The sequence below is a fragment of the Lithobates pipiens genome, unplaced genomic scaffold (assembly GCF_037356315.1).
Source record: "Lithobates pipiens isolate NorthernLeopardFrog02 unplaced genomic scaffold, aLitPip1_a1.2 Scaffold_13, whole genome shotgun sequence".
NCBI classification, from domain to species: domain Eukaryota; kingdom Metazoa; phylum Chordata; class Amphibia; order Anura; family Ranidae; genus Lithobates; species Lithobates pipiens.
Window position 1 is genome coordinate 160,326,259 of NW_027507718.1, and position 13,939 is coordinate 160,340,197.

The following is a 13,939-nucleotide window of genomic DNA, read 5'->3' on the forward strand; positions in this document are numbered from 1 at the left end:
CTGAACACCTCCAGATGCAATGACCATTCTCCTGGGTCCAGCATCTGGCGACTTAGTCTGCCTGCCAGTTTTCTACTTCTGGGATGTATATGGCCGACAGAGCCGGTACGTGTCGCTCTGCCCACATAAGGATGTGAGCGACCTCTCGTGCTGCAGCCAAGCTCCTTGTTCCTCCTTGATGGCTGACATATGCCCCATGCATGGTGTTGTCTGACTGGATCCTGATTGGACGCCCTCGTAACCTCATTGACCATGTGGAGAGACACAGCCTGATCACACAAAGCTCGAGCACATTGGTCGACAGAGGAATCCGTTATCGATCAGAGGCACTGGGTCGACTGTACTCCCAGCACTCCACCCCAGCCCAGCCGGTCAGCCTGGTGTCCGTTGTGATCACCGTCCAATGAAGAAGCAGGAGCAATTTCCCGGACCGAAGGGCCGGAGACCCCTGCCACCAGAGAAGAGAGTCCCTGACTAACTGACTCACCCAAATCCGTTGATCCAGGGATAACAGAGATTTGACCCATTTGGACAATATCTCCCTCTGCAAGACTGGTGTGAAATTGGGCATATGGTATCGCCTCGAAGGAGGCTACCATGAGACCCAGAACTTGCATGCAGCAACGCAGTGACGACCACCAGTGGTTCATCAACAGCTTCACCATGGCTTTGAGAGTCTGCAGTTTGTTTGAAGGAAGAAACACTCTCGCTTTCACGGAGTCCAGCAGTAAGCCTGGGTACTCCAGTCGGCACCAGTACCAACTTTTTGAGGTTCAACACCCACCCAAACTCCTGTAGAGTTTGCATGGTGATACTTAATTCTGAGGCGGAATCTGCTATCAGAAGGAGATCGTCCAGGCAACATACGATTGTGATCCCGCATTGTCGCAACACCACCAAAATTGTAGCCAATACTTTGGTAAAGACTCAGAGTGCTGAAGCCAGACCAAACGGGAGAGCCACAAACTGGTAGTGCTCTTCCCCCACAGCAAATCACAGAAACCTATGATGCCTGAGGTATATGGGTATATGCAAGTATGCATCAGTGATCTACAAAGATGCCAGGGAGTCCCCCATCGAGTGCAGCTATTACGGAGCAAACTGATTCCATCCTGAACCTTTGTACTTTCACAAAGCAATTGAGGGCTTTTAGGTCCAGCATTGGACATAGCCCTTCCTTTCTGGGGACTGCAAACAGATTGGAGTAGAATCCCTTAAACCTTTCCGGTTTTGGAACAGGCACCATCACACTACGGCTGAGCAGGTCCCTTACTGCCCCAAACAGTTTTTGGTGGCCAAGAGAGGAACACTATCTTGTAGCCTGATGAAATCAGTTTGCAGACCCATTGGTCAGACAGCCGAGAGGCCCACCGAGCTGCAAACTCCCATGGAGGGAACTGCTGCTTCTCCAATTCACGGTGCAATAGTTTTGCCCACTCAGTAAGGGTCTGTAACACTAATGCCATGGCCAATATTGGTCATAGTGCTGACCCCACTACCGTAAACATGGACCGGGCCACTGCCTCGGCCCTCCTGTCCATAGGGTCCTTAAATGCAGGAGCTCCTTCTACTGGGATCGTTGTTACTTTATTTAACCTGGATACTGTGGAAGTCCATGAGCAGGGGAGCAAATCAATTTTTTAAGGAGGCTCTCTTCAATGGGTTACCGCACCGCCATTCTTTTTGGGATCAAAAAGGTCCCCAAAAAAAAGGTCAGCTACGGAAACACCTTAGGTGTACGGGCTGGCTTACAGGACTCAAAGGGGACTGCCACCTCAGCAGAGGATCCTGCTGTATCCTGTATTTTCAGGGTACCACACACATCGGTGATAATTGCTCCAAATAACGACTTTTTCCTGTGCGGACCCGGAATCATCCTCACTGTCCGATCGGCTCTGCTCAGTATCCCCTGACACATCAGAACAGGGGCCGCCAGTCACTGCGGGGCCCGTGTCTGAATCAGAGCTCTCCCCGGAGGACGGAGGGGGCAGGGGCCGTTTTTTTACCACCCTTGCGCCCGCACACCGCCTCCACCCTGGCAACGAACATTTCAAGGACTGCCAACAAAGCGTCCAAAGGCACTGTGCTATTTGTAGGCGAGCTGGTTGCAACTGCAGGGAGGTCTGGGGAAGAAATGCCTGCTTCTGAGGCCATGCTGACCCACCATGTCTGCCACCCTTGGGGACTTAGGACAAGGTGCTTAATCCCACCCTCCTAGCTGCTAACAGACTGAGGGGTCCCACTGCAGGACTCACCACCCTGACTGAGTGCCGTGCTGTCGCTCATTGCTGTGAGAGCTCACAAGTGTCCAGGAACAAAAACTGGGGAGAAAAACCGTGCTGAGGCTACAAGAAAATGGCTGCTGTCCGGCCTTGTATAGTAAAAAAAACAAAAACAAAAAAAAAAAAAAACACACAGGGAAAATGGGTGCCAAACTCAGAGAAAATGGCCGACGACCAAGCTTCTCACAGAGGCTAGCAGAAAATGGCTAACAATAAAGCTGTACACTGACTACATAGAAAATGGTGGCGGTCAGCGCTTTGGCAGCAGCACATGCAGAGCCCACAGACACCAGCAGAGACAGATGACAGCACAGGGACACAGACAGCCAGAGTGCAGCCCCCAGCAGGGAGAGCTGTACTTACTGTCTGGGGAGACTACAAGGATCTATATTATCCAGCCTGTCACCCCCAGCTGGCTGTTGATGAGAAAATCACAGGTTCAATATCTTACGCAAAAGGCAAAATCCAGAAAAAAAATCCCCAGGACCAATGGTCCCGGCAGGGAGCCTAGGTCCTTCTTCACTAGGCAGAAAAAAACTGAGCTGCAGGAAGCAGGCTGAGGTGTTATAGCCAGAGGGGACACCCCCATGGGCGGAATTGTACAGTTCTGTTTTTCAAATTACATGTTCTGCCTAGTGCTCTCCTGAGGGTGGTGTAATAACCATATGGTCAAGGTTTAATGGAGCTGTGTCTGTCAATGAACGAAAGAGAAAAAAAAAACAAAAAAAACACACGTAACCAATAACTCATAATCCATAGCACACAGCCTGGCAGGTCAGCAAAGGGGGGATCTGCCACCCCCACCGCAAAGCACCTTGTCTCCGTGTTGATGGAGACAAGGGCTTCATCCCCACAATTGTGGCTGGTGGTTGTGGGGGTCTGCGGGGCTTATCGGAATTTGGAAGCCACCACAACAAGGGAGCCCCTCCGATCCTGCCCCCCCATGTGAATGAATATTATATACATAGTACCCCTATCCAAGGGAAAAAAAAAAGATGCTCCTGCTGTCGACGGAGGTTGATTGCCTACTGCAGGCTCCACCAACTGACATTTCTTATATAGGTAATGGGTGGGGCCACCTGGCTAGTCACCTGGTGGTCCCACCACTTAATGTCACCAACCCAGCATGCAGTGGTCTGTGACATCACAAGAGGGTGGGACCACCAGGTGACGTAGCCAGGTGGCCCCATCTCTAACCCATATAAGAAATGACAGAAGACAGAGCTTGCAGTAGGTAGTCAGCCGCCATCAATGGCGGGAACATCTGTTTTTTTTTTTTGTTGTTTTTCTTTTTTGGGTCTGGCGGGTGGCATGATTCACATCAAGGGACACTTTTTTTTATTAAGGAATAATTCACTTTTTTTGTGATTGGGTAGGGGTACTATGTACCCGATAATCATTCACATGGGGGGGGGGGTTCTTAAAGGGGGCTTCCAGATTTTGATAAACCCCCTGCTTGCAGACCCCCACAACAACCGACCATGGTTGTGTGGATGAGGCCCTTGTCTCCATCAGCATGGGGACATATGGCATGTTGAGGGCATGTGGCTTGGTATGATTTAGGTGGGGGGCACTCGCCCCCGCTCTTCCTGACCTGCCAGGTTGCATGTTTGGATAAGGATCGGGTGTGGATGGATATATATATATATATATATATATATATATATATATATATATATATATATATATATATATATATATATTTTTTTTTTTTATGCTTTTGGTGCGTCACCCCACGCTGTTTTTTTTTTTTTTTTTTTTACATTCAGCTGATAAGTCATCGGTTGTCATGGAAGCAGCTGGCCTGCTCCTTAGCAACCAGCTATTTGTCCCCCCAACCCTCAGGCTGTTTAGACAAATACCACTAGCTAAACCCTGGTGGTAATTATTGCATGCTTTTTTACTCTCTGGTCCGTTTGCGAATTGGACTTGAGATTGTTATGCAATATTTACTGCCACATTTTTTATTTATTTTTTGGTAAATACCGCAGAACGTTTTTTGAATGTAAATTGGACTTAATTTACCGCATGTGATAATTTATGCAAATGTATAACATGATACGCTTACTGCATGTGGTAAAGCTTAGTGAATTTCCCCTATATTACCAAAAGTATTGGGATTACACACACATGAACTTTAATGGCATCTAATGCCCCATACACATGATCAGCAATTCTGTCAGAAAAATCTTGGATGGTTGTTCCGACGGAATTACGCTCAAGCTTGCCTTGCATACACAGTCACACAAAAGTTCTCTGAACTTTCGACTGTCAAGAACGTGTTGACACACAACACTACGACAACCTGAAAAAATGAAGTTCAATGCTTCCGAGCATGCACATTGTTTACAAGCATGCGTGATTTTTTTGTGCATCCGAATTGCATACAACTGAAAGCATTTTCGGATAGGAACTTTTTCCGACCGAAAAATAGAGAACCTGCTCTCAATCTTTTGCTGGCTGGAATTCTGCCAGCAAAAGTCCAATGGCGCATACACACGGTCGGAATTTCTGACCAAAAGCTCACATCCGACTCTTACTGGCAGAATTTCTGATCGTGTGTATGGGGTGCTGGTCTGTAGGGTTCAAGATTGAGTCCCCCCCCCCCCCCCCCCTTTGCAGCTATACTAGCTTCAACTCTTCTGGGACAGCCGTCCACAATGTTTAGGAGTGTGTCTATGGGAATGTTTGACCAGTCTTTCAGAAGCACATTAGTGAGGTCAGGCACTAATGTGCCAGCAATTACTGTGAAAATGTCTGGCCATTAACATTCCTCATGAAAAAACTTACTGCCCCACTCCTGAACAGGGCTATCACAGCTGACCCTGCATGTAGCTAGGGGTTTGCTGGAAGGTACAAAACTGGAATCTCATGGAGTGGGCAAGAATATATGGTGACACAAGGGGGTTGACCCAGAGAAGCATTTGTTACTGTTCAATCACCAGAAGGTAGCAGCATTTAACCCATTGACTTTGAATCCATTACTGTGTCCTGTACAATAAAGAGAACTATACTACTTTACCCTACTCACAAAACAGGTACTGATGTCTACATATAATTCAGTGAAGAATTCATTATCATGGATCGCACATTTTGTCTACAGTACTTCCTAAGGGATTAGGAGATGTGGACAACTTAGGCTGTGGGCAAGCGCAGTGATGATGTTTAGAAGAAAAGGTTGGATAATTATGGGTGTGAATTGTTCTCCAGATCAATTACCTTCGTCTTGTTCTTTACTTGGCTTTTCTGTATTTTGATTTTTTCCCACATTACAAGCGCCTTCGTTTTCTTTCTGCCATCTTTCCAGTTTAGGACCAAGAATGCGAGCCTTAATTTGACTATACACTTCAGCAGCTTTGTCCATAACAGCCTGATTTGCCTTGTATCTTCTTATCTATAAGAGAACAGTAAATATAGTAAAGAAGGAAGTAGGGCTGAAACAACTAATCGATTAATCGACAACTAATCGATTATGAAATTAATCAATTACTATTTTCATAATTGATTAATTGGCCAGTAACATAATGGGGTTAAAAAAAAAAAAAAACTAAAATGAGCCCCTTATAGTACAAGAACAAATAATTGCTACTGTAAATATTACTTTCACTGTTCTACAGTAAAAAAAAAATGAACCCCTTACAGTAGTGATCATCTGCTTTTTTGTACTATAAAGGGCTCATTTTCATTTTTTTGTTTCCTATGGGACACGTTCACATCTGAAAGGGTCAGGGACTTTTAATGCGAAATGGTGCTTTATTAGTTCAATATACTTCAATGGAGAAGCTGTAGAAAAACATGTAGAGCATTTTTGTAGCAATTTGTGTTTTTTAATCTGCCCCAAAAAATGCAAATTGCAGTAAAATCATGTGCGCACAAATCAAAACACAGAGCAAAAAGCACGGCAGAAACAGACCAAAAGCAAACTCCATAGGTGTGTACGGAGCCTTATGCTGGTCACACAGATCAATTTTCAGATGAGAATATTCAGATGAAAAATCTTTGTACATTCGCTGAATGAAAGAATTTCGTTTGAAAGTTTCACTTGTTTTTAACATTCTGTTTTTAAAATTAATGTAATTTCTGAACGAAAACCATATACACTGTCTGAAAATTCCTTTGACTAAGAAGTTTTCTATTATTTCCAAATTTTCCTGTCACTGTGGTTGAAAATGAACATCAATTTGACCCACTTTTTTTTTTAAAGGTTGTTAACCGATTAATCGAAACAATTGGCCAACTAATTGATTATGAAAATGCAGCCCTAGAAGGAAGCACATTTTAACCATTTCCATATCGGGCCTGTTCTATCACTACTCTCCTACATGTAATATAATCATTTTTTTGCTAGAAAATTACTCAGAAGTTAGCACAATTTTTTTTGTATAATGTGAAAGAATGTTATACCACATAGATACCCAACATATCACACGTTAAAATTGTGCACACTTGTGGAATGGCACCGAACTTTGGTATTTAAAAATGTCCATAGGCGACACTTTACATTTTTTACAGGTTACCAGTTTAGAGTTACAGAGGAGGTCTTGAGCTAGAATTGTTGCTCTTGTTCTAATGCTCGTGGCGATACCTTGTTTGTGATATGAACACCATTTACATAGGTGGGTGCAAATTATGGATGGGTTTGCTTCTGTGCGTGAGCACGTGGGGACAGGGGCGTTTTCATTTTACACTCTCAACTTTTTTTTTTATTCATTATTTTTTTTTTTACTGATCACTTTTATTCCTATTATAAGGAATGTAAACATCCCTTGTAATAGGAATAGTGTGCGACAGGTCCTCTTTATGGAGAGATGAGGGGTCTATAAGACCCTACATGTTTTCTCTAGGCTGGAAAGACCAAGATCAAAAACAAATAAAATAAATGATCTTGGCCATTCCAGCAGAGTCCCTGCCATGGTTTACTTCCGCGGCCCAGATGTGACCTCATAATGTTATGCCTCCGAAGGATATAGAGATGACTTGGGACCACCTGGTCACCGAAAATCTCTATGCTCAACTTCCAGCGCCGGTGAATTCCTTCTCCGGCTCACCAATCGCATCGTTGAAGCACCTTCCTGCCGCCTGCAAGAACGATTAAGTGGCTGAACTGCCACTTTGATTGTTCTTCCTGTGCAGGAAATTGTCAGCTAAAAAAAGATGATATCTGAATGATGTCTGCAGCTGCAGGCATCATTCAGATATCCTCACTCAAAGTTCAGGACATCATATGATGTCCTTGGGTGTGAAGCGGTTAAATAAAAAATTTGTTCAATTTCACTTTTTGAAAGTTTACAAACTAATTTTTTTTTATTATGTGCATCAAACATTTATTTTACAAATACTGAATGTGGGGTTCATTAACGATACCAATTTTGTACAGCATTTTGGCCTTTCCAATGCCTCCTTACTTTGTGACTTTAACTTCCAGAAGTTGAGTATATGTGTCCGCAGCAGCCTAAGGCTGAGTTCTCAGAACACAATCCTAAGCACATGGACCAATCTGTCAATGACAGATCTCAGTCACAGCTTCTGATCAGGAGCCAGCAAGATAGGCTCCTGATCATATGACTGCTGTAAGGGTACTTTCAAACTGGGGCAGTGCCGGCATAAGCGGTAAAGTGCCACTACTTTTAAACCCCCGCTGGTGGGCAAAGAAAGGGTTAAAAGTCTTGCGTTGTGGTGCTGCCGAAGTGCTTTGCAGGCGATTCGTCAGCGCTGCCCATTTATTTTAATTGGCAGGGCGTATTGGAAGCGGTGTAAATAGAAAAGTTTTCACCATGTCAGAAACTGGTATGCAGAAAAAAAAACCTTTGGTTGGAACTTTCAAAGGCAACACCACCACTAGTACAGAATAAAAAACATTTATACATATAAAAATTGATCAAACATACAGGAAGTGATCAATTAAAAAGCATATCAAGACAAAAAAAAAAAAAAAAAAAAGTGCATAGCAAGCATAGAATTATTATTTTTGTTGTTGTTATGATTTTTAATTGATCACTACCTGTATTTATTTTTGTTTAATTTATGTTTATTTGAAAAGAAGAAAACAAAGAAACATTAACAGGAAGCTTGGCACATACAATATACAGTGCAAAGTAAGACAAGAGCTGCAGATGGTATAGGTCAAGGCATAGTACACAGAGGTGCTAGCAACTCGAAAGTAAATATCCGTTTATATTCTAAGCCCACCCAGCCTAACAAAAAGAGCAGTCACCAACCAATAATTGGGGCTGCAACTGCATGACTGCAAAGTCCCTTGTTGCGTCAATCAAATAACATTGTACCAAGCTAATAGAAAGGAAGCGGGGGGAGAAAAAGGGTGGAAAGAGAAGATAGAGAGAGGAGGGTCAAGAACCAGAAAGGGTAGGGGAGAAAGGCGAAGAGAGAGTAAGGGTCTGCCTCGGTCCTATCCATTTTGTGACATGTCCGTATACACCGATGTACACTTAAAGGCTAACCAGCAGGACCAAATCTTTTTCCCCAGGTCCAATTTATTCTGTAGGGAGTAAGTAAGATCCTCCAAATAATATATGCGATCTACCTCCGTCAACCACTGACGTAAAGAGGGAGCCGTGGGTTGCTTCCATCTACGTGGAATAAGTGCCTTTGCAGCATTAAGCAAATGTGGAGTCAAAGATTTTTTTTATAGGATCCTGCTGGTGAGCCTGTGCCATGAAAAAGTATGACCTATGGGTCATTGGGTATCTCATAACCCAAAATGACTTTCATCCAATGTAGAATAGTTAGCCAGTAAGGCCGTATGAGTGGGCAGAACCACCAAATATGGGCATGTGTGGCACGTTCCCCACAGCCTCTCCAACAGAGAGACGAAGTTTGAGGGAACAACTTATGTAGGACAACTGGGGTATAGTGCCATCTTGTCAACAATTTATAGTTCACTTCTGCCGTTTTGAAGGCCGTAGATGTTAGATGAGCCATAGATAATATAGTAGATTTTTGTGCCTCCGAGACCTCACTATGAAGGTCTTTCTCCCAGTTAGTCAGAAAGGAGGGGTAGCCCTTAATCAACAAAAGCTGTAAAGCGTGGTAAAAGAAGGGTAAAGGCCTCTCCACAGGCTGGTCTTCCGCGAAAGCCGATTCAATCGATGTTAAATCAGCCAGTGAGCGCAGTGGTTTCGGCAGGGAGTATACAAAGGCTGCAAGTTGACGGTAGGTCCAGTGATCCATGGGCGTTGCCCGTGAGAGAGGTATTAGTTGAGATAGAGGCACAATGCCATCCTGGTTGGCGACATGATGTAGCAGGGGTGTATTACCCAAGTTCCAGGAATGAATTCTAGGGTCAATGTTTCCTGGTGGGAAGTAATTATGACCAGTCAGAGGCATAATGGGAGAGTGATATAACCACTTGTGTTTTTTACATATCGAGTCCCAGGTCCGTAGAGTAGAGTAGATGAGAGGGGAGGAGCTGGGTGCTAACGACCTATGTTTCCTGGGGATTCATACTTTGGTGTAGAGGTCCGTGCCACTGAGCACCAATTCAAGGGCAACCCACAGTTTAGAATGTTTGTGATATTTCCAGTCCGATATCCTGTTTAAAACAACGGCTAAAAAGTAAAGTTTCGCATTAGGTAAAGCCAGGCCCCCCAGCCGTTTAGGTCTGGCTAGAAGGGCTCGGGACAGTCTCGGACGCTTTCTGTTCCATATATATCTGCCGATCAGTGAATCTATGAGTGTGAAAAAACTAGCTGGAATACCCACTGGAATCATCTGGAGTAAAAAAAGAATCCGGGGTAGGATATTCATCTTAATTACACTAATTTTCCCCAACCACGAATGTGCGACTTGGGACCATCTTTGTAAGTCCATTCGAATTGAGTTAAGAAGGGGTATAAAGTTAGCGTGAAATAAAGTCTGGGGTTTAGGTGTAAGATAGATGCCTAAATATTTTATTTTGTGTTTTTGCCAGCTAAATGGGAAGGAATCTTTAAGGCGATCAACAGTTTACCCGGGGATAGAGACGTTGAGAATCTCAGATTTGGACATGTTAATTTTAAAATTAGATATGATACCGATTTGTGAGAAGGCAGACAACAGATTGGGAAGGGAAATCAGGGGTTGTTGTATGTAAAACAAAATATCATCCGCATAGGCAGCGTATTTATGTTCTCGATCACCAACAGTGATCCCATGGATGTTTGGATTGTTTTTAATTGTAGAGAGGAAGGGTTCCAGGGATAGAGCGAATAAAATCGGTGAAAGGGGGCAGCCCTGACGTGTACCATTATAGAGTGTAAAGGATTCACTTAGGGTACCATTAACGCGAATTTGAGCTGTAGGGGAGTGGTATAGTGCTGAAATGTGAGATAGAAAGGTTTGGCTGATTCCCAAGTGAGACAGGGCTGCCATGAGATACTCCCAGTCCACCCTGTCAAACGCTTTTTCCGCGTCTGTAGAAAGTAACAGGGTGGGACCCCCTAACAAAAGCCATCAGGGACAGGGTGCGGAGGGCATTATGGCGTGCCTCCCTACCCGGGATAAACCCAGTCTGATCACTGGAAACCCAGCGTGGAAGCAGGGGTAGAAGCCTGTTCGCTATAACTTTGGCATACAGTTTAGCGTCTAAATTCAAGAGAGATATAGGTCGATAACTCCCGCATAAACTAGGGTCCTTCCCTGACTTAGGAATCACTGAGATATGTGCGTGTAGAGTCTCCGGACGGAGTGTCCCCCCCTGTGAGATCGTGTTAGCATAAGAGGCGAGGCGCGGCAGCAAGGCCTCTGCAAAGGTCTTATAATAAAAGGCCGTAAAGCCATTCGGTCCAGGGGCCTTGCCGCTCGCCATAGCCTTCAGTGCCACGTTGAACTCCTGGACAGAAAACTCTCCATCCAACGAAGCGAGGACCTCTGAGTTCAGTTTGGGCAAGTTGGCCTGCTGTAGGTAGTCTCGGATCAGGGCTCTCCTAGCCACCAAGTCCGGCACAGAGTGAGGGACATGGTATAGGCGTTGGTAAAATGCATGAAACTCCTTGGCTATATTTGTGGTCTCATGCGTGAGAGTGTCAGAAGCTGTCTTAATTTTATCAATGAAAGCCCTGGTTTTTGCCTGTTGTAGGGAACGAGCCAAAAGCCTCCCCGGTTTATTACCCCATTCATGGAATTTTTGTGACACCCTACGGGCTTCTCGTTTCCATTGCTCATGGTACATAGCCTTCAACTCCTCCCGCTTTACTGTTAGGTTATGCAGTGTGGCTTGTGCGAGACTGACCTTGTGTTGTGACTCAAGGGCACTAATTTCTGACAATAGCTTAGATTGTTGCTGCGCAAATTCCTTTTTACTTCTGGATCCCAACTCCATAAATTTACCTCTCATATGGGCCTTATGGGCTTCCCATAGTACGCCTGGGGAAACATCTGGGTGGGTATTGTCTTTGAAATATTGATTTAGTTCCTCTTGCATATGTACTTTGTCTGCCTCCTCACTAATAAGGTTCTCATTCAATTTCCAATTGGTTGGTTTTCGGGGCAACGAAGAGATATTAATGGTAAGCAAAATGGGGGCATGATCAGATATGGTTGATGAAGCAATTTCTGAATTTGTTAATAGGGAAAGGTGGTGGTGATCAAGAAAGAAAAAATCAATCCTGGAATAGGATTGGTGGGCGCTCAAGTAATACGTGTAGTCTCTTGCCCGCGGATGCATTATCCTCCATACATCCATTAACTGGGCGTCACACAAGCGTTTACGAATATATGCAAGATGCTTACGAGGAACCGAAGACTTTCCCATGGACGTATCAAACCCCGGTTCCAATGGGACATTAAAATCTCCAGCCAGGACAACACATCCACCAGCAAAATCCCTCAATTTCCTAAGCGTAGTGGCAATAAAGGTGGCCTGATCTCGATTAGGAGCATAGAGGGTTGCCAACGTACATCGCATCCCGCCCAGCCTGCTGAGGAACAGAAAGCGTGCGTGAGGGTCACTCAACATCTCCACCATATTAAAAGGGGTACCTCTGCGGAACCCAATGGCCACACCCTTTGCTTTATGCACATCAGAGAGACTATAATACCAGGTTGGGTATTGCGGGGAGAATAATTTCACTGAAGTGGTGTGGGTAAGGTGGGTCTCCTGTAAGAAGACAATGTCCCCACGCAGGCGACCCAGTTCCCGATATAAGTTATGACGTTTACCAGGGGCATGGAGGCCCCTAACGTTTAACGATAGCAATTCCACCGCGGCCATGGGGATCCATCAGAGAGCTCCAAATACAAACCAGTACCAGGAAATAGGACCAGAGGCAGGGGAAGTAAGGGGCAGGGGGGATGAAAGAAAGAGTGTGAAAAGGAGAGGAGAGAGAAGGAGAGTAGTGAGAAGGTAAGTATTACAGGTGATCACTTGCAACCCCTGCAGCACACACAACCCAGACCCAATTGGGTCTACCGCGGCATGCGCACGCAGCCGATCGCAGTGCAGAAAAGGGGCAATCGACCGGGCCCCCCCCCGGACCCCCAGCCATCGAAACGACCAGAGCCCGGGGGCCAAGACCCGCCCAACGCCCCCCGGAGGGAAAACAAATGGGGCCAGGCAGCAGCAACCCGCAACCGTCCAAAACAGAAGTCGCAGGCCGCAGCTCCGGCTCCAACCCCAAATTACAAAGTATATAATAACACATAAATGAAAAAAAAATAAAAAATAGCACAGAGATCATGTACCCATAAAGAAACACAAGAGCTGAGAATATCAGCTACCAACGTTCATAATAGGGGAACCAAGTGTCATTAGGTAGAGACAGTCAGGGGCATGTCCTGAGTATCCCCAATGTGGGACCAACCGTAGGCACACCGGATCTTCGTTCCTATTAAATTAGGCTCCCCGTAGGCAGCTTTGAGAGTATGGCGTTAAACACCAAAACAGAAATAAAAATGAAAAGTAACATAAACAACTTGTTATACTTGCGGGCCCAGGGAAGCTGCGCCAGCAGAGCGGAATACTGGACAGATGAGTGCCATCAGACGTGTCTTCTATGTATGCACATTGGGCGGGCTAAAAGAGGGGACGCGTTGCTTGCGAGACACTTCCTGCCATGGTTCCTCAGGATTATTCGGTAGGGGAGGGATGCCTTCCTGCCAACCTGGTAAGTCTGGGGGGGGGATATGCTCACATCCATGCAGAATTTTTCCAGATCCTCTGGGAAACGCAGAACCGCCGTCTTCCCATCTCTGTGTGCGATCAGGGCGGCAGGGAAACTCCACCGGTAGTTGATGGAGGACAAGTGCAGTTTCTCAGTTAGGGGACGCAGGGCCCTGCGTCTCTCCAGGGTCTCCCTGGCCAAATCAGGAAAGAAAGAGAGTGATGCCCCATCAAAGTCCAGGACTGGGGTCCCCTTGAGTTTTTTCATGATGCGTTCCTTCTCTTCAAAATAGTGCACTCTGCAGATCACATCACGCGGAGTCTCCACCGCCAGGTTACACGGGCGGAGGGCCCTATGAACTCGGTCAATTTTCAAAGGATGGTCAGCCGCATTCCCCAAGAGGCCGTTAAAGATGCATCTTACCGTTGGGAGGAGGTCCTCGTCCCCGGTCATCTCGGGAGCCCCCGGATACGGATGTTGTTCCGTCTATTACGGTTCTCCTGGTCCTCGATCTTATAGAGGGCAGACCGATGAGCGATAGCGAGGGAGCGGGTAGTTGCT

General features: G+C 45.5%; 1 protein-coding gene across 3 annotated transcripts in view; it reads right to left on the reverse strand.

Moving 5' to 3' along the window:
- HDGFL2 (HDGF like 2) overlaps window positions 1-13,939 on the reverse strand; it is a 663,710-nt gene that overhangs the window by 92,057 nt on the left and 557,714 nt on the right. For 2 of the 3 annotated variants that reach the window (XM_077475770.1, XM_077475769.1), the window contains exon 14: window positions 5,502-5,676. The exons of the other annotated variant lie outside the window; for it this stretch is intronic. In XM_077475770.1, coding sequence (XP_077331896.1) covers window positions 5,502-5,676 — 175 coding nt within the window. The remainder of the gene's footprint in view (window positions 1-5,501; window positions 5,677-13,939) is intronic. 3 annotated transcript variants of the gene reach the window in all.